The sequence below is a fragment of the Tamandua tetradactyla genome, chromosome 12 (assembly GCF_023851605.1).
Source record: "Tamandua tetradactyla isolate mTamTet1 chromosome 12, mTamTet1.pri, whole genome shotgun sequence".
Lineage (NCBI taxonomy): Eukaryota > Metazoa > Chordata > Mammalia > Pilosa > Myrmecophagidae > Tamandua > Tamandua tetradactyla.
This window is the reverse complement of record NC_135338.1, coordinates 61,269,354-61,288,179: the sequence shown is the minus strand read 5'-3', so window position 1 is coordinate 61,288,179 and position 18,826 is coordinate 61,269,354. Positions and strand designations below refer to the sequence as shown.

The following is an 18,826-nucleotide window of genomic DNA, read 5'->3' as shown; positions in this document are numbered from 1 at the left end:
AGCCAGAAAAGCCAAGAGACAAAGACACACAGAAGCTCAGAAAGGAAGCCACTGAAGCCAGAAGCTGGATGCAATGAAAACCGGGAGAGAAAGCTAACAGAGTAGCACATGTCATCATGTGCCTGGCCATGAGTCAGAGGAGTTGAGGATCACCAATAAGCTAGTCTTTGGGGAGAAGGTATTGTCCTGTTGATGTCTTGATTTGGACATTTTCATGGCCTGAGAACTATAAGCTTATAAGGTAATAAATCCCTCACCGTAAAAGCCAACACATTTCTAGTATATTGTATTTTGTCAGCTTTTAGCAAACTAAAACACCAGGCTCTGGAAATGAAGAGACATGACATCAAGGAATACAAAACAATGAATCAACAGACTGTGCGTGGAGCAGGTAGGCTGTGTGGATTCAGAACACCGCTGGTGGGCAGAAACACCTAACCAAAGGCACTGGGGAAAATGTCAACACTTGCTGATGGGCTCTGGGTATAGTATCACAATTAGCCAGAAAGCACTATATTGTCCGTCTATCAACTATGAGGAGTTTAATTAGTCGCTCAGACCAGTGAATCTATGTATGAACCAAGCCAAGATTGAAGCTTTCAACTTCAAACCTAGCCTTGCCAGGTTTGGTTCGCTGTGTCACAACATTTCAGTAGCACACAGGATTACCTTTCCAGGACTGATTTCTGGCATTCTGAGTCTCAGTGCTCAGGGAGACTGGAGATTAAAAATGTTCTATCTGTAGGATATGCTAGGCTTTTTTCTTAGATTCTATGCAATTTCTAATCCAGAACAAGGATCTCCTTAAATGCTGTGCTGCTTAAGATAAATTAAAGGAATTAAGGGAGTATCTACTAAGAGCCAGGCACTTCACTAGATGCTTTATATAAGTCATCTCATTTAATCAACCAAATAACTCTTGGGGGCAGGTAACATCTATATCTCCATGTTACAGATATGAAAACTAAGACACAAAGCTTAAGGAACCTGCTCAAGGTAACAAGACCAGAGTGAAGTAAAAGGTGCCAGCGCTGTAGAACACCTAGCAGTGTTTCCCACAATAACGCATATTCCCTAAAGGTGAAAAATGTTTACCTTTGTAAAGTGATGAACTTCAGGCCAGAGAGAAGTTAACAGTCATAGGGAAAAGACAAACTAAACTTGGTCATCCATATAAGAAGGAGAAAAATTTCTTCTCCTCAGGTTTTATCACCTAAACATGGCTAAGAGCACTCACTGTATCGCCAGCTTCTATGCTTCAGTTCTTACACTCCCATCAACAGTCCATTTCTTTATTTTCATCCTTCCAAATACTGCACCTTCTCCAAGACTCACTCCAAGAGATGCCTACTCCTAATCCAAGAGATGCCTACTCCTAAAGGTCTCCTTCAACTCTCAATACAGCAAACGAATCCTCCTCGTGTCCCACAGCACTTTATTTGATATCACCTATGGAATTTATTCCATTTTGCCCTGTGTTTGTTTTGCCTTTGACAACTCCACACTTCCATGTTCGTATAGCACCTCTTCAGGATGGTAAGCTCCTTGAAGGCTGGGCTAAGTTTTATTCATATATGCATTTTCTACCATGACTTATATATTTAAATGCTCAGGAAATGTTTGTTGAATGAATTATTATCCTAATAGCAAAAGGACACCACTACCTCCCCACTCCTAAAAAGACATACATAGATTTTTCAGAATCTATACAATCTGTAGAGACATTTGCAACTATCTTAAGTAGCTACAAGAATGATAAAAGCCCAAATTGGTATCCTGTTTGGTCTTCCTCTAATGAACCCAGTTAAATTTTCTCCTTTTAGCTTTTTTTTTTTATTCTTCACATGGGCAGGCACAGGGAACCAAACCCAGGTCTCTGGCATGGCAGGTGAGAATTCTGCCACTGAGACACCGTTGCCTGTTCTTGTTTTTAAATAACAGACTACTATGCTGAGCAAAAAGGAATGGGAGATGGTAAAGAAGTCTGTTTTAAAAAGTAGCACCTGAACCAATTAAATATTACCTGATTAAGCCTCCACTGACTCCAAAACATGGAATGCAAATATTACAGCAATCTGTATATAATTTGTACATTTCCTTTCTAAATGTTATCCTCAAAATAGCCCTTTGTCTATAAGTGAGAAATAAGATGACCTGCCCAAGGCCATGGCTTTTAGGTTTGTTAACAACTGAAGCCAAGTCTTTTGAGGCCAGATCCATGAAACTGCCTGTCTTTGAGATTTAAAAAAATCAATAATTGTCATACTTTAATAATGGAAAATTTGGCATTTAAATATATATCTCTTGTGCCTTCCTAATAGATAAATTATTTATTTCCCAAAATAACATTTTGGTAGTGGCTAGTCAAACACCAGGCAAAATTTCAAGTCAATGTCGTCTGTCTGGCTTTCACCCCATTCATGCTCTATTTTTCTTTCCCTTATTTTTCTGCCCTCTGCTCACTCCCTCCATCCACATGCTCCTACTGTCACTGATTAAAGACCCACACGGCTGTGCATTCTAATAGGTCCTGGGAGATCAAAAGACAGAGTGATTATAAACTCCTCCCAGTTAAAGGCTGTAACTTTTGATTTAAGTTAATGTAATTAGCAAACACTTAAAAATACCTCTGAGCACTGACATTATGCTAATAGTCGGTAGTGATGGAAGATCTCCCTGTCCTCAAAGGGATCATTCTTTAGTATCAGAATACAATTCTGATAGAAATGAATCAGAATACAATTGCACTGTAGTAAGTTCTGGAGTAGATACAGGAGCTGTGGGAACTAGGAGAGGCCATGCCCTAAGGGATCCTCTGCTCCTCTCCTTCCCACACTGTCACCACAAACAAGGAGCCAGTGCCCAGTGCAAGACACAATGATGGGCTCTGGGGAAAGGTGGCCCACAGGAAAGACTCAGAAAGGTTGTGCTGACTGGAAGACACAAAGTCAATCACCGGATGGCACTGCAGGCAGAGAGAACCTGGGAAAGATAGACTCTGAATTGAAACTGACCAGACTCCCTTAACAGCTGGTTTACTTCAAGCAAACTACCCAATCTCTCCAAGCCTCTGTTTTCATTTCTTTCCTTCATTTAAGAAATATTTATTAAATACCTACTATGTACAAGGCACTGGGGATACAGCAATGAACAAAAACAGATTAAAAAAAAACCCGAACAACCCCTACCTTTTGGCCCTTCCATTCTGCTGAAGAGGTCAAACAACAGACAAACACAAAATTAAAATCTCTAGTACATCAGTGGTGACATGTGACCGAGAAAAATAAAGTAGAGTAAGGGGGGAAAGGGAGTGCCCACTGGGGAGTGGACAGATAAAAAGAGAGGTCGGAGGATTCTGAGCCCAGACCTGCAGGAGCTAAAGGCACATGGCCTGTGCCCATGTGGGAACAGTGCTCCAGGCAGAGGAGCAGCTAGTGCAGAGTATGGCACATCACAGAAACAGCAGGAAGGCTGAAGGGGCCAGAGTGGAGAGAAGGAGATGGAATCTAGGTGGTGCCAGGCCAGGCTCAGCAGGCCTTATAAGCCACTGTAAGGGTTTGAGTTTTGCCTCTCTGTGAGTTGGGAAGCCACTGGAGGTGGTCAGCAGAGGAGGGAGGTGATTTGATTTTATATTTTAAAAAGGAAAATGGGTGAAGACTTGAGAACAGGGGAGCAGGGAAGGTCGTTTGCAGTCAGTTACAAGGCTATTGCAGTAACTGAGGTAAGAGATGGTGGCTTGAACCAGGATGGTGGTTCTGAGGACACTGGTACTGAGGACACTGGTACTGAGGACATTGGTACCGAGGACGGTAAGTGTGGCTGGATCCTGGGTATATTTTGAAGGTAGAGCTAACAGGACCTCCCCTGATGGATTCAATGTGAAGTGTAAGCAGAAGAAAAGAGTTGAGGAAGATGGAACAACTAGAGGGAAGGAACTGCCATTTACTAGGATATGGAAGACCGTAGCAGGAGCACAGTGTGAGACATTAAGTTTCAGGTGCCTGTTAGACTTCCAGACAGAGATGTCAGGCTAGGGGTTGGCTATATGGACCAGGGTCTGGGGAAATATCTGGGCTAGAGTATATGTTTTAGGATTGACCCATGAGCCTATTCTCATTTATAAGATGTCATGTGGGTTAAGGTTACCACAGGCAAAGCAACTATCAGTGTCTGGTTCATCACAGGTATTCAATGAGGATGTTCTCCCCTTCCCCACCCAGCCCAGTTTCCATCTGATGATCTGTTATTTCCTCACTGCAGAGTGAAAGTCAATGAACCTAAAATCTACTTTTTCAAGGCGTTACAAAGCCTGGGAAATGAAAAGGATAAAGCAGGCTTTGGATCTTGACACTTGTCTGGGCTCTACAGGGTTGCAAATTTCAGGTTCCCCACAATTATCACGTGTTTTTAACAATATTCCAGTGGAAAGGAAAGAAAAAGTATAGCATTCCCAAGACCAGATATAAATTTGAATAAAAAAAAGAGAGCTAGTTGAATTTTGAACCTCAATCCTACCATGATAAAGTTTTGTTTAAAAATAAAATGAAATAAAATAAAACAGACTCAAAATAGTAACTTTTCATTTTCATGTGACTGAAACATTCCAACTATGGACTTTAAATCTTGGAGTTGGTATATCACATTCCTTCTGAAAAGAAATCAAAATAAGTCCAGTACCAGGAATCCTGAGAAGGAGAAGTCTCTGGTTTTGGTTCCATTCTCACTTAAGAGATTAGAGTTAAAATCGTATTTAAAATTCCTTATCCTGGGGATGGTAAGGGAATGTGGTCACTGTTCTGGATGGAGATGGAAGAAAAGTTACACAGAATTTCACCAAACTGTGTGCAGAAGTACTCAGAAGACAGATTGTGCAGGGTGCAGAAACAGGTACACATCTTGCCTAACAAAGTTTTTAAAAAAGGCAAAAATTTCAACAGCCCACAAGCACAGCTTGCTTGGTGTTAGAACAATACAATTTCATAGTCAATGGCAGGCAAAAGCCCCCCTGAACAGCTGGGGCACACTGGCCTACTTCTCAAGCTCCTAGGATTTTGCAGCTCTCTAGACTTGGACCCCCAGCACCAACAAATCACTACAATCATCAACACGTTCTCAAGTGAGCTCATCCTACAGAGATTCTTCAATGAAATGGAACAGGACTTTTCTGGTGCTCCAGAAACTGGGGTATGCTGAGAACATTTCACATTTTTTCTCAGGTCAGTTGTCAGCATTTCTACATCCTCTTCTGAAGCAGCATACTCAATGGCCCAGGTGGTAGGACAGACCCATCTCAGGCCTGCACCTGGCCAGTTGGATAGCCTGCTTTTCCTTCTCTGTCAAATCTTCATTTAATGAATTTTGTCAACTGCTTATTAAGATCTTACTGAGTGTCAAGCAGTTTTAGGCACAAAGAAAACAAAGTTAAAAACAGACATGACTCACAAAAGCTCTCAAGGAACCCATAGTCCAATAGGGTATAAAGACATGTATATGTGCCCAGGTCAAAAGTAGACTTCCTTTTAGAAATGAACGTGGAACTTGGTGTTTTCAGATCAGGGAGTATGCGTGGAGGAGGGTCACTACCTGGAGGTCTAGAAGCATCTGTGGATTACCTGTGGAGTCATCCCAAAGGGTCCTCTCTGACCTTTATATTCATGAAGGAAGAACTTTAATAATTTATAAAATAATTTTATGTTAATTATCTCATGTAATTCTATCAGCAATATAGATTTACTTGGCAAGAATTATTATACCATATTTTCAGTTGAGAAAATTGAGATAAAGATCAAAAACCTTGCCAAGATACACAGCAGAACTAGGATTATAAACTAGTTCTTTGATTCTTGCCCCAATATTCCTGTCCACTGTTCTGCAAGACCTGCCAGGAGAAGGAGGGGAGCTGCATCTGACTGACATGACTGTAGTTTAACCTGCCCTCCAGCATGCCTGGCTCTGGTTCACTAGCCTCTATTAGAATAAACTGCTTCTTCTTGCTCCAGATTTTTTCCAACTTGTACCTCCATAGTGCTTTGGCTTGGATTTTCTATCTCAATGATAGTCCATCTGCCTGTGTTTTTCCTATACCAGTGGTTCTCAAAGTCTGCAACACCAGCATCATCTGGAGACTTGTTAGAAATGTAAAATCTCAGGTCCTATCCCAAACCTACTGGATGAGAAACTCTGGGGGTAGGACCTAGCAATCTGAGTTTTAACAAGCCCTCAAGTTGATTCTAATGCACAGTAAAGCTTCAGAACCACAGTGACCTAAACTAAAAAGCTAAGCTCCTATAAAGCCCCTATGTTACCTCACCTGGATCACCAGGCCTCACACATACTAATCCTATGACAAAAGGAGAAAACCATTTGTTTGGTACCAGGCAGCAGTCACAAGATACAACCATGCCCAGCAAAATCCTCCAAGGCAGCTTGGACAGAAGCTTGAAGCTGGGGAAGTAACAGGCCTCCTCCTTTTGGGATCTACTTTCCATAATGATGGCCCCTTTCTCAATCCATTGGGTCAGTGGCCTTTACTCCCGTCCACCTCATCAGACCCAGTTCTCATTCTCAGGCTAGGATCCCACCACAATTGGAATGAGTTTGTTAATGCATATCCCTTCTTTCCTAACTCATAATGAGATGAAGTGAAAGGACCTCATCTCTGTTTAAGGGGGTAGCTAAGGCACACTCTGCCTGGAATAAATCTTAATGTACATTATGAACCTCACAACTGTACTATTTTCTACATTCTACAAAACTCTTTCATAATTCTTCTATAACTCTCACAAGGATCAGATAAGTGAATTTTGAAACCAGGACTAGAACCCAGGTCTCCTGAGTCATTCTCTAAGGACCTAACCACTGTAGCATGCCAGGCAGTAAATAAATTGTTTAGTTATCTACTGGGCCTTTAATGAACTAATAAGTCCTGGTCACTTTGTAAGGGCACATACTCCCTTTCACTGGAACATGTTGCCACTTGAAAAGCATTTCCTTTCCGCAAAAAATCCAAGTCCATTAGAAATAACGCAGATACACTCTGAAACAATGGATAACTTCCCGGATCCAAAGCACTAAGTTTCTAGAAAAGGGTAGGAACAACCTTTGTAACACGACTTTTCTCGTGGAAATCTAATAATCCTCTCATCTACTTCCCCGATTGATTCAAAGGACTCTAGTTTCCTCTTACAAACAATGAAAGGTAGTTATTCTATTATCATTTTAATGTCTTTTGCAGTCACATTTGGAGGGAACAGCAAAAGGCCTGTAGAGGTAGAACTGAGGTCCCACCCAATCACTCTCTTTGCCCTTCAATATGGTACTTGTGCTCAGTTTTAAAATACACAGAAATCCCAACTGAGAAATGAGAGGCTGTCAGAAATCAGAAACAGACACATATGCTCTCTCCCATATGTTCCATATGCACAAGAATGATCTGATTCCCCTCCCGTTCTGCCTCCTTTATTTTCATTTCTTAGAAACTCTCTGCTGGAACATCCTTCCCCCAATTCACACCCAGGGACAGATTCTCGGAGAGGAGATGGAGGAAAGAGAAGGAATAAGATCCATGAAAGACTCTAATTTGGAGCAGTAATAATTACGGCAGCTGAAAGGCTTACAAAAGGAAAGGACCCTTTTAACAAAACATTATCAGAACACTTACCGGAAAACATCCCAGCCTAAAGTCATTTCAAATAATGAGGAAAATCAGAGCTAAAACCAAATCTCAAGTATGCAGATAGACTTGCTGTATTTTTCACCTTCACTGCTACAATTAGCATTTTTAAACAGAGCAGTAGACTCCATGAGTTTGACAAAGGAAGAAAAACAAAAGATAGCAAGACTCTCGTTCTGGAGAGTCTGCTATTCTACATTCCAAACTCTTAACCAGCAACAGCAGCTCAAAGGAGGCACAAGGTGGGGTCCCTGACAAACTGACCCATGATAAACCAATTATCCAGGCTGCACCTGTGCATGCAGTAAACATCCCTGAACTGTACCACCTTTGTACCTCCCACTCACATGACCTGGATAAACCCCACCAAATACAGAAAGAAAGCCTTTATTTTTCTTTATTTTATTTTTTTATAAGAACCGGCCAGAGCCTAAGCTGTCATTACACAGCAAAAACCTAGCGAGAACAAAAACCCAGCAGCAGATGTAGAAAGCCCAGAACATACCTGAATTCTTCAAATGCGAACATGACCTAGACAGAGACAGTTTCCTTAGACTGGATGGTTGCCTTTTTGGTACTGAGAACCACCATCTAGTTAGTCAGATGGTGCAAAGTGCAGGAAAAAAAGAGGTGGGGTTTCCACACACTCCCAATATCCTGAAGTAAAAGGTTTTCTGCAGACATGGGCCTGCAGCCTCCAGCTCTGCCAGCTGCTGACAAGCGGCAGTTAACAGGGAGGCAGCGAGAAAACCATGTGATCATTCCAGCAAGTCTGATTAATGCAGTGTGTGCTAAGGCTCCAGGCTGGGAGCTGGATTAGTCTAGTGAAATAAGTTGGACCTGGGGCATGCCTGGGACCATGGGTAATCATGAAACACCACCACTCCCTCACTATTACCCCCAGAATTTTACAGGAGAGTGGGAAAAGCTTAAAGGAATGAGAAAGCAACCTGTTCCATTATGAACTACCTAATTACCTCATCCTCCCATGGCTGTGGCTGCTCTAATGACCAAGCATAACCAGAATTATAAGTGAATACAGCAAATAATGATACACAGGCTATCTTTTACCCAAAGTCAGTTCACTGAAAAATTCTCCTAAATTTTGTGCTTTACCATTCCATTACCAAGCTTCATTTTCACACAAATGCATAAGACGCAACAGAATCTCAACAATCACACTTTGTGCTCATCTTCACCCCAATCAAATTACCTTGCATGTCACCATGTTAGTGTCCCCATCTATTTGATTATTCATTTATTGAGTGTCTAATATATACTAGGTTCTCATCAATTCCTTGACGTACAACTACTATAATAATTTCAGAACAGAACAGAAATTAAGAAACAAGAAATGAGACGCAAGCCAAAAGAAGAGAGAAATGTTTACCAGTTTGTAAAGCCCAAGCTGGCAAGATTTGCCAAATGAGCTGAGGCTGTATTCTGAAACTTGCCATTAAGGAGAATCTTCAGCCTTTGCATTGCAAATCTTGAAAAAAGAAGGGAGACAAATCCCAAATAAAAACCCATGAGTCATTCTTAACTTTTTCTGTTCTTTCCCTCACACCACAAATGTAATCAGTCACTGATTCTGATTCTCCTTAGGATGACTTCTTTGACTCTGGCCCTTTTCCCCCATCCCCATGCCCATGGCTTTCATCATCTCTCAGTCAGTCTTGTTACTAGTCGTCTTCTTCTGTCCCTTCTCTAAAAATCTGTAGAGCAACCTTTCTAAATCTGATTGATGCCCCTTTTCCCACTTTAAAACTGCTTTAGTTCCTTGGTGCCCACAAGATGAGTAAAAACTCCTTGGCCTGGCCTGCACAATCTTATTGCTCCAATTTTCTTTCATCAAAACACTTCTAAAACCTCAAAATTCAGCCAGACATTCCAGTTCCCAAAATATGCCTAGATCTTCCTTCTGGGGTCCATGGGCCAACCAGACCATATTATTCATTGCTCCCTAATCCTGACCTGCACCCTCTGTGCTGCCTATGCTGTCCCTCGGCTGCTGGCTGCCTCCCCAGGACCCTGAGCTGTCCCTAGGACAGTTGGTGGTCCCCTCTGTGCTGCTAACTGCATACCAAGCTGGCATTTTGTCCTCCCCCCTTACTCCCTTGGAAACCTGTGAGTTCATCAAGGGCTGGGATTGTGTGAGGTTAATTTTGTATTCCTCATGCCTTGAACATATCTTACCAGAACAGTTATTCAGTAATGGTCTGTAGAGTGAACCTCCATGTGCCTCAGTTTTCTATTAGGGAGACAGGCAATCTAGTACCTGTGTTCACACGAAGGTGCCCAGAGGCGGCCTTCTGTCTATAGTTTGTTCCATCTCAAAGAAATGAAGCGATAATGACAAGCTGAGGCAGGCCAACTAGTGAGGACACTATTCTGGGGACTCCTGTGGTCCCTCAAACCAAACAGTTATGATGTACTAAGCTGGTACAGGAATGCCTTCCACAATGTTCCTGACAAGCCTCCACCTGGGCCCTCTCCGCTGAGAGCTTCTGGCAGAATCATGGTTATCACAGAAAACAGGGGATTCAGTCATTAAAGAACTCAGTGTTAAGTCCCAATTCTGCCATATACTAGCTTTGCGATTGCTAGCAAGCTACTTAAGTTCTCTGAGTCTTGGAGTCTCCAGGTCTAAATATAGAATAACAGTAACACTGCCCAGGCCTCTCTCAGAGATTGCTGTCAGGACCCCATAATGGAGCTGTAAAATCCTTTATCAAGTGTATAAAGACACGTCATCATTCATCATCTTTATCATCTCACAAGATGGCCTCTCCCTGGACAGCGTGGACTGCTGGAAGGCTCATCTTTATGATGAGGGATACCTCCTAATTGAAGCATTTTGTCTGTTCACTAGCAGTTTATTTATTTGGACACATATGTATTATGTATAAAACCACTGTCCTAAATTCTAGGTTAAAAAAATAAATAAAACAACAGTTTTGAGATTACCCAAGTCCTAGGAAGAGCAATCACCCAGACCAAATACAATTATATGACTACCTGGATCTACTCAGGTGGGATGGAGAAAGGAGCAGCTGGTAGTCAGCCAGAAGCAAACTTCTTGGGGGAACTTACCAGAGCATCTTTTTACTGAGCCTTCACAACCTTGAGGGCAGAGCTAGCAAACCATAGATACACAAATAACTTTTGATAGATTTGTTAGTTTGAGGAAGTCTACATTCTCGGCTCTCTTTGCAAAGTACAAGAGGAAGAGTAGTAGTCTGAATTTCTAGGCATCTGGCACAGTGCTAACTGGTCTAATTTGCTTTAGCATTGCTAAAACCCACAAGGTAGGTCCAGTGTAACAGAAGGTCTAATGGGATGGACAATCTCTAGACAGTGCCTGTTTTCCACCAGTGATTCAAACCTCCTGTTGGAGAGCTGGTTATATCTTGTATGAAAATTCATAAGGTCCTAGTAGAGAGACGAGTGGATAGAAATGGTGAAAAATCTCCAAATCCCAGCACAAAATGCACTTTAGACGTAATTTTATGAGATTTCTTTCCTAATAAAGAAACCAAGGACAAGTATCTAATAAGTTGCCCTGGGTCTTAGAGCTTTTAAATGGCAGAGCAATAACTTGGGATTCAGGTTGGTTTGACTCCACCATTATTTATTTATTTTTAACTTTTTTTTATTGTATAGTATAACATATATACAAAGCAAAGAAATAAAAAAGCAATAGTTTTCAAAGCATTCTTCAACAAGTGGTTACAGGACAGATCCCAGAGTCTGTCATGGGCTACCATACGATCCTCTCAGATTTTTCCTTCTAGCTACTCCAGAATATAGGTGACTCCACCACTTTTAACCCTTATGCCCCACTGGGGTTTTGGGACCTGCATCTATGAGTCCTTCTGGTTTATTTTATCCACCTGGCCCTGGCCAAAGTGTCAAGAACAGGGGCATAAAGGAGGTTCCATGACTGTTCTACACCTTTCCAGCCCAGGACTTGAAAAAGCACTTGTGTGACCACACAATGATTAAACAACAAAAAGAGTCACTCTAAGTCATCTAGCAATGACTAAAGACTTAGACAAAGTTGTTATTACTCCGGGGCTCAATTTCCCTTTCTACCCCGAAGGAACAGCCAGATATTCAGAATTTTGGTTTTTGTCTTTGCTTTCTTTTTGAAATAACACTTAATATGAACCCTAAAATACAAAACTGATAAAAGCAGAAGAGTTCTGGTTGAGAAGGGATGGAGGGACCCCCAGTGTTCCTGCTGCTACGCTTTACTTTCTCTTCAGTAGGGACAGACATAGACACAGTCTGAAAACACCCCGTGAAATGACTCCAGCAGTCCCTGCCAGTGCCAGGACTGTGTGGGACACTCTGAGCTATACACATTCCCCACTGTGTGCACAGATGTGAGACAGGAGAAAAAAGTGAAAATCAGTTCCTATGGTGACTAAAATACTATTCTTTTCTCATGGCCCAACCAAGGATTTTTCAGATAAGCAGGGGCCTACGTGGTAACAAGAGCTTCTCTATAGTCTCCTCAATGGCCCAGCTTCTATCCCCTTACTTCTCATTTCTTCCACCCTCTAAATAAGAGCCTCCTCATCTCTGCCTGGTCCCCCTGCCAGGCTCACCTCTTCCTGTACAGTCTTCTATGCACAGTCTCCTACTCTGGCAAACTTCCATTAAACCCACACCTCTTTTCATGGTCCGCAGAATAGAGTCTTGGTTCCTCTGTGAGGTGGCCCATTATGCCCTCAACCCACCTCCCATGCATGTCTCCTCATGGACCCCTGGCTGGTCCCAGCCCACCTCCACTCCTGGCTCACCTTTTCTTGAAAACCTGCTTTATGCCTTCTCTCACAAGTGGGTATGGAAAGGTGTGGTGCTGAGTCTAGTTTTATTCATGTTCCCTGAGAAGGCAGGGGCAAGTTTTCCCCAGTCTCAGCCTCTTAAGATGGGAGAAGGTAGCACCTGCTCTGTGGGAATGCTGCAGAAATGAAATACCTGGCCCCTGTGAGCCACAATCAACAATATTATGGCAAATGCTTCAAAACCCTAGTATGCACCCCTCCTGACTCAAACCAGCCCCTAGTGAGCACTAAATCTCCAAAATTCCCATTGATAATCAATATCCATTTTAAAATCTTACATCCTGTCCTGTTCTGAGTAACCTTTGCCCACTTTCCTGTCTCAGATCTCTAACGAGACGCACACGTGTCACTGAGGACAGGGACTAGTGGGGTTGGCATGGGGGAGACATGAAGAGCTCAGTTTCCCATAATCTCCACTAGACACTAGTCCTCACTCCCAGAAATGCACAGACCCCTCCGAGGAAAAACAGCATGCTAAGGGCAGCTTCAAGCTAAATTCATGATGCTTTGGGCCAGTATCCCCCAATTCTGGACAGCATTCAGGCACTGTGCCGGTTTGGCACTATCATGTACCCCAGAAAAGCCATGTTCTTTAATCCTCATTCAATGTTGCTGGGTGAGATCTTTTTAATTGTTACCATGGAGTTGTGACCCACCCAACTGTGGGTAGTAACTTTTGATTAGATGGTTTCCATGGAGATGTGTCACCACCCATTCAAAGTGGGGTTGCTTACTGGAGCCCTTTAAGAGGGAACCATTTTGGACAAAGCTTTACTGCCAGCAGAGCCCACACAGCCAGAGATCTTTGGAGATGAAAAAGGAAAACACCCCCAGAAAAGTCTTATGAAACGAAGAGAGAAAGCTAGATGTTGCCATGTGTCTTTCCGGCTGAGAGGTGTCCAGAAGCCAGAGACCCTGGCAGACACCAGCCACATGTCCTCCCAGTTTCAGAGGTATTCCGGATGGTATCAGCCTTTCTTAAGTGATGGTAACCTCTTGTGGGAGCCTTAGTTTGGACATTTCTATGACTTTAGAACCATAAACTTGCAACTTAGTAAATTCCTCTTTTAAAAGCCATTCTGTTTCTGGCATACTGCATTCTGGCAGCTTAGGGAACTAAAACAGGCACTGACCAAGGTTTACAGTCCTTTCTAAGCCTTCACAAGGCACAGGACAAGTTAAGCAGCTGATAGGCTTTGGATTTACTGAATGCCTTTTTATTCTTGTTGAATTAACCTTTCCAAAAATTAAAAACAAAACTAAATTAAACCTGCTGAATTGATAGGAAATCTTAAATGTGATAGGAAATCTTAAATGTGAGTTCTATACTTTGGACTAAGTCTTACCCCCAAATTTCATCATTCAACTGAACTTCTTTAGTATATTTAATTTTAAAATAGAAGTCTTAAATAAAACCATCCTTCACCTCAATTTTAAGTGAAATACTACCATAAAATACATATGTTTTTCCATCAACCAATACTCAAAAGTAGGACTTTACTGGTAATTACTTCTGAATTCAAGTCTATATTCATCTTTCTCATCATATAAGCACACTCTAAATATCTGTGCTAGGTTACTGAAAATTAACCTTTCAATCCTTCCACAAAACTTGAAGGGTTGCTATGTGCTAGAAACTTAACTATTCTAGCTTCTGTGAAGAGAGGAGTAATGAAGTCAAAGCCCCCAGTTTCATGGTGATTACATTCTAATGAACCTAATAAATAAGGAAAAGGATACAAAATAGGGCAATGTAGGAGAGAGTAATCTGGGGGCTACTAAATTTGGAAACGGTGACAGGGAAGGCCCTTCTGAGGTAGCGGCATTTCAGCTGAGATTTGGATAACAAGAAGCAGTCATTCATGCAAATATGAAGGAAGAGCATTACATGCAGAGCAAAGAAGCTGTACAAGGGGCCAAGAAGGATGAAGATAAGAGGTAAGTAGGGCTTTATCAGCCAGGGAACCCACTGGGCAGTTGTAAAAGGAAAATGTAAACAGGGAGACCAGTTAGAAGCCATTGCAGTAGTCTAGATAAGAGAAGATGGGTTTGGACTCAGGTGACAGTAGTAAACAAGTGAGAAGTTGATGATTTTAGGCACATTTTGGAGCAAGTCTCTCTCACAATTCAATTGTTCTGTGTGAGGTTCTTAGATCACTAATGAAACACAGCAAAGATGCAAAATCTTGCAACAGAAATACAAAGAACTCCACCAGGACCATAAGCTCCAGGAAGTGACAACTCTATGAAAGGAAGGATCTTACCTCCTCTTTACTCTTCTACCTATGGCTCTGGCATGCAGAATTATTCAAAACATATCAAGGTTTGTGGATTCTGAGAGATTTCATAAGAAAGTGCACATGGATTAAGTGAGCAGTCCTCTTTCTGGGGCAAGTGTCAAACAAATGGGCAGACTATCCTGCTGAATGAAAATATGCAGCTGCTCCAATGTCACCCTGATATTCAGAAATTTGCCAAGAAAGTCGTTTCAGGAATGGAGAGAAAATCAAGAAGACAAAAGCATGGAACGCTTTTATCCAGTCAAGGAATATTTACTGGGCACCTGCTATGTGTCTAGCACTGCTACATCCCTGGGAGGAGAGGGAGGTCAAAGAATAGTCCGGTACATTTAAGGCCTTTTAAAGAGTCAGGGACAGGGCATATATACCTAAAAACTTAAAATGATAATCTACAATGGTAAATCAATATGCAGGGTGTCTAAAATGTTATATTACCTGTTATGTTCATTTTTTTCCCCACTTCAACTGGCTGTTCTTCTTCTAAAGGTCTTCTTGAATCCTGGTTCTGCCATGCAGTTGGTGAGTGGCCAGAACACTGAGTTAGGGACTGAATATCTGGGCTCCTCCCTACCAGGTGAGTCAATTTATCTCTTGGAGTCCGTTTGTTCACCTATCAAATGTGGATGATAATTCCTGACCTATCCCCTCACAAATAAATCATGAGGATCAAATACAATAATAGCTATTGTTATTTTTCACAAAGAAGAAAGAAAAAAGGTGATTGAGGTGATAAAAAAATATTTAAGTCTTCTAGCCTCCTGTATTCTGGAGTAGCTAAAAGGAAAATTCTGAAAGATCACTATGGTGCCCAGTGACAAACTCTGGGATCTGTTCTGTACCTACTTGTTGAAGAGTGCTTTGAAAACTATTGCCTTTTTATTTCTTTGCTTTGTATATATGTTATACTATACAATAAAAAAGTTAAAAAAAAATTTTTAAAAAGAATACACACATGTATACATATACAACAACTACACTCATTTGCTTGTATTTGCATAAAATATCACTGGAAAAATAAGGAACAAATTGATAATAATGTTTGCCACAAAGGAGAAAGATTCAGTCACAAGGGGGGAAAATTCTTCATCTAGACCATATAATTAGATGATCCATAAATGCAAATTACTACCCAAGCAACTAAGAGAATTTAGACACTCGTAATTGTAGGAAGGTAGAGCTGAAAGTACCACAGTCAGTATAGCTGAAACACTACTCAATCTAAGATGTTTATATTCTCAATATGTATTCACTTCTGTCACAGTGCATATACATATATAGTACGCATGTGTCAAAGACCAATTTAACTAAGTAATGAGGAAACCAGCAGGAAGAAAAAGCTGGTTCAGAGGTAAAACAAAAAAGTGAAATGGAAAAAAGAAATGCTGTAATAATCTCGGAAAGTTAAGACTCAAAACTGGCTAATGTCTATGGTGGAATCAGTTATGTCCCTCAATTTAGATATGTTATTGGTCTCAATCTGCATTTCTATGGCGTGAACCCATTATAAATAGGATCTCTTGAACATGTAACTTTAGTTAAGGTGAGGCACAAGTGAACAATGTTGGGCCTTAATCCAGATTACTATAGTCCTTTATAAGCAGAAGAAATTTAGGCGTAGTCAGAGAAAGCCATCAGAAGAAGCTGAAAGCCAAAACTCAGTAGAAACCCAGAAGATAAAGGAGAGGACATCACCATGTGATAGGAAAGCCAAGGAACCCAAGAATTGCTGCCCAGCAAGAACACTACCATCCCTGAGAGGAAGCAAGCATTCTAGCCAACACCTTGATTTGGACTTCTGGCCCTTGAAACCTTAAGCCAATAAATCTCCATTGTTTAAGCCAGCCCATTATGTGGTATTTGTCATGGCAGCCTGGAAAACTAAGACAATGTCCTACAGAGCAACAAAACCATAACCTTTGGGATTATTTTTTCTACTGAACAGAAATCATCTATCTCTACTGGACAAAAAAACACTTATAGCTTATCAATTTTCTAGAAGTCAACATATAACTTTATAGAGTTTAGACCCTACTCAAAAGTAAGTCAAATAGTTACCTTCTCCACAAGAGTGTAAACTGTCCCATAGGTGAGCTGGCCTTTCTCCAAGTTTTAGATCATTCACATCCTCTTTATTTACAACAATCCTTCAAATGATTGAAGTTAATTCTAAATTATTGCTTAGCTTTTGTATGTAAAATCATACTAAAATTTAGTATGAGTTCGGGAAAAGAGGACCCCTCTTTTCCAGAACTTCTAGTCCTTAATGTTTCTCCAAATTCTCTTCAACTATTTCCCTTGTGGGTCTCCAAGAGATGAAAAAGTGACATCTGATTCATAGGCTTCCTAAACTACCCTCCTACTCCTGACCCCTTGCTTTGGCTATTCAGAGACAGTTACCATAATGAAGCCTAATTTCCTAGTCTTCACAAGCCCACCCTGTCATTCCTTTTCTTCTAATATAACAGTGCTTAGAAGTGACAAACCAAACCTATCACAGAGGTACAAATGAACACAACTCACACTAATTGGGACAATAATATGAAGTCAAAAAAGGAATCTAACAAATCAGAGAATGTCTTGCTCCTATCTATATTTTCCACAGGGGCTAGGGAGTTAGAATGAATGGATAAACAAACAAATAAATACACAGAATGGAATGAATGGATTCTAAAGGTCTTAACAAAGTGAAGAAAGGAATTTCTGGGGACTAGCCTAGTGAAGACATTAAGAAATAGAGATCAAATGAATGATCATTGTGGGAATTTCAAGCAACTTTTGGCGAGGTAGGGATGAAGCTGTATGTAATCCCAGAAAACCATGTCTTAAATCTAATTCATTTCTGTAGGTATAAACCCATTGTAAGCAGGACTTCTTGATGCGACTACTTCAATTAAGGTGTGACCCACCTCATTCAGGATGGGTCTTTATGATCTTACTGAAGTTCTTTATAAACATAATTAATACAGGGAGAGAGAGAAAGCCACAGAAGCAAGAAGCTGAAATCAACAAAACCCAGAAGGAAGGGGAAAGAGACACTGCCACGTGCCCTGCTGTGTACCCTGCCATGTGACAGAGGAGTGAAGGATCCCTGGCAGCTGGTCTTCAGGAAAAAAAGCATTACCTTGATGATGCCTTGATTGGGACATTTTTCATGGTCTAAAATTGTACTGTAAGCTAATAAATTTCCATGGTTTAAGCCAAAACATTTCATGGTATCTGCTTTAAGCATTCAAAGAAATTATAATAGTAGGGGTATAAAGGACGAGTATAAAATACGTACATCTGAAATCAGACCACAAAGGTCTGACCGCACCTGTGCTACCCTCAAAGAGAGAAGCAGTCCTATGTTTTGAACACCTAAACTCTGAATTCTCAATATCAATCTTGAACAGGCAATCTCTTCCTAACTGACAAGCACTGAAAAGGAAAGCCTTTATTTAATACATGTTCTGCCTAGAGAAAGTGTTAGAGGGACAGTGGAGGCAGTGATAAAGAAATTATACTAATATATGAAGAAAAGAGTTGTAATTTGAGACGTCTTGTTTTAGATGAATATATTTTGTTTCCTCAAAAAGCTAGTTTTTCTTCTCACATTCAATTTCTGATTTCCTACTAAAATGTACAAGTGGTGTTTTTCCTCATCCAAAATAGCACTGCTTCTTAGTTTCTAAATGGGTTCTATTTGCATTTCATCTCTAGAGTCTTGCAATGTTGTTTATATTCCTCCTTACAAAAAACCCCCAACAGTCAACCTATAGCCATGGAGTTTAAATTAATAGGTAGGAAGACAAATTGATTAAGACCTTCCCATGGCTTCCTAATGTCATGCTGGAATTTGCTAGGTACCTGATTACATCTGGAACTGCAGTCCTTTCTTAATAGATATATTCTCACTAATATGAAAAAATTACCACTAATTATTTTCTAAGCCAATTCTCAAATCATTCAACTCTCCTATGAAACTACCTTCCGTGGACATGGTTTTGGGTTGCTAAAGCTGC

The 18,826-nt window shown here is 41.0% G+C and overlaps 1 protein-coding gene across 2 annotated transcripts in view; it reads right to left on the bottom strand.

The window, feature by feature from the left end:
- The window catches only part of EVL (Enah/Vasp-like), a 181,902-nt gene that overhangs the window by 135,769 nt on the left and 27,307 nt on the right, over positions 1 to 18,826 (bottom strand). Inside the window, exon 1 of one of the 2 annotated variants that reach the window (XM_077123515.1) lies at positions 8,178 to 11,314. The exons of the other annotated variant lie outside the window; for it this stretch is intronic. Within the exon in view, the coding sequence (XP_076979630.1) occupies positions 8,178 to 8,200 (23 nt within the window). The 5' untranslated portion in view covers positions 8,201 to 11,314. Of the gene's footprint in view, positions 1 to 8,177; positions 11,315 to 18,826 lie in introns of those variants that run through there. 2 annotated transcript variants of the gene reach the window in all.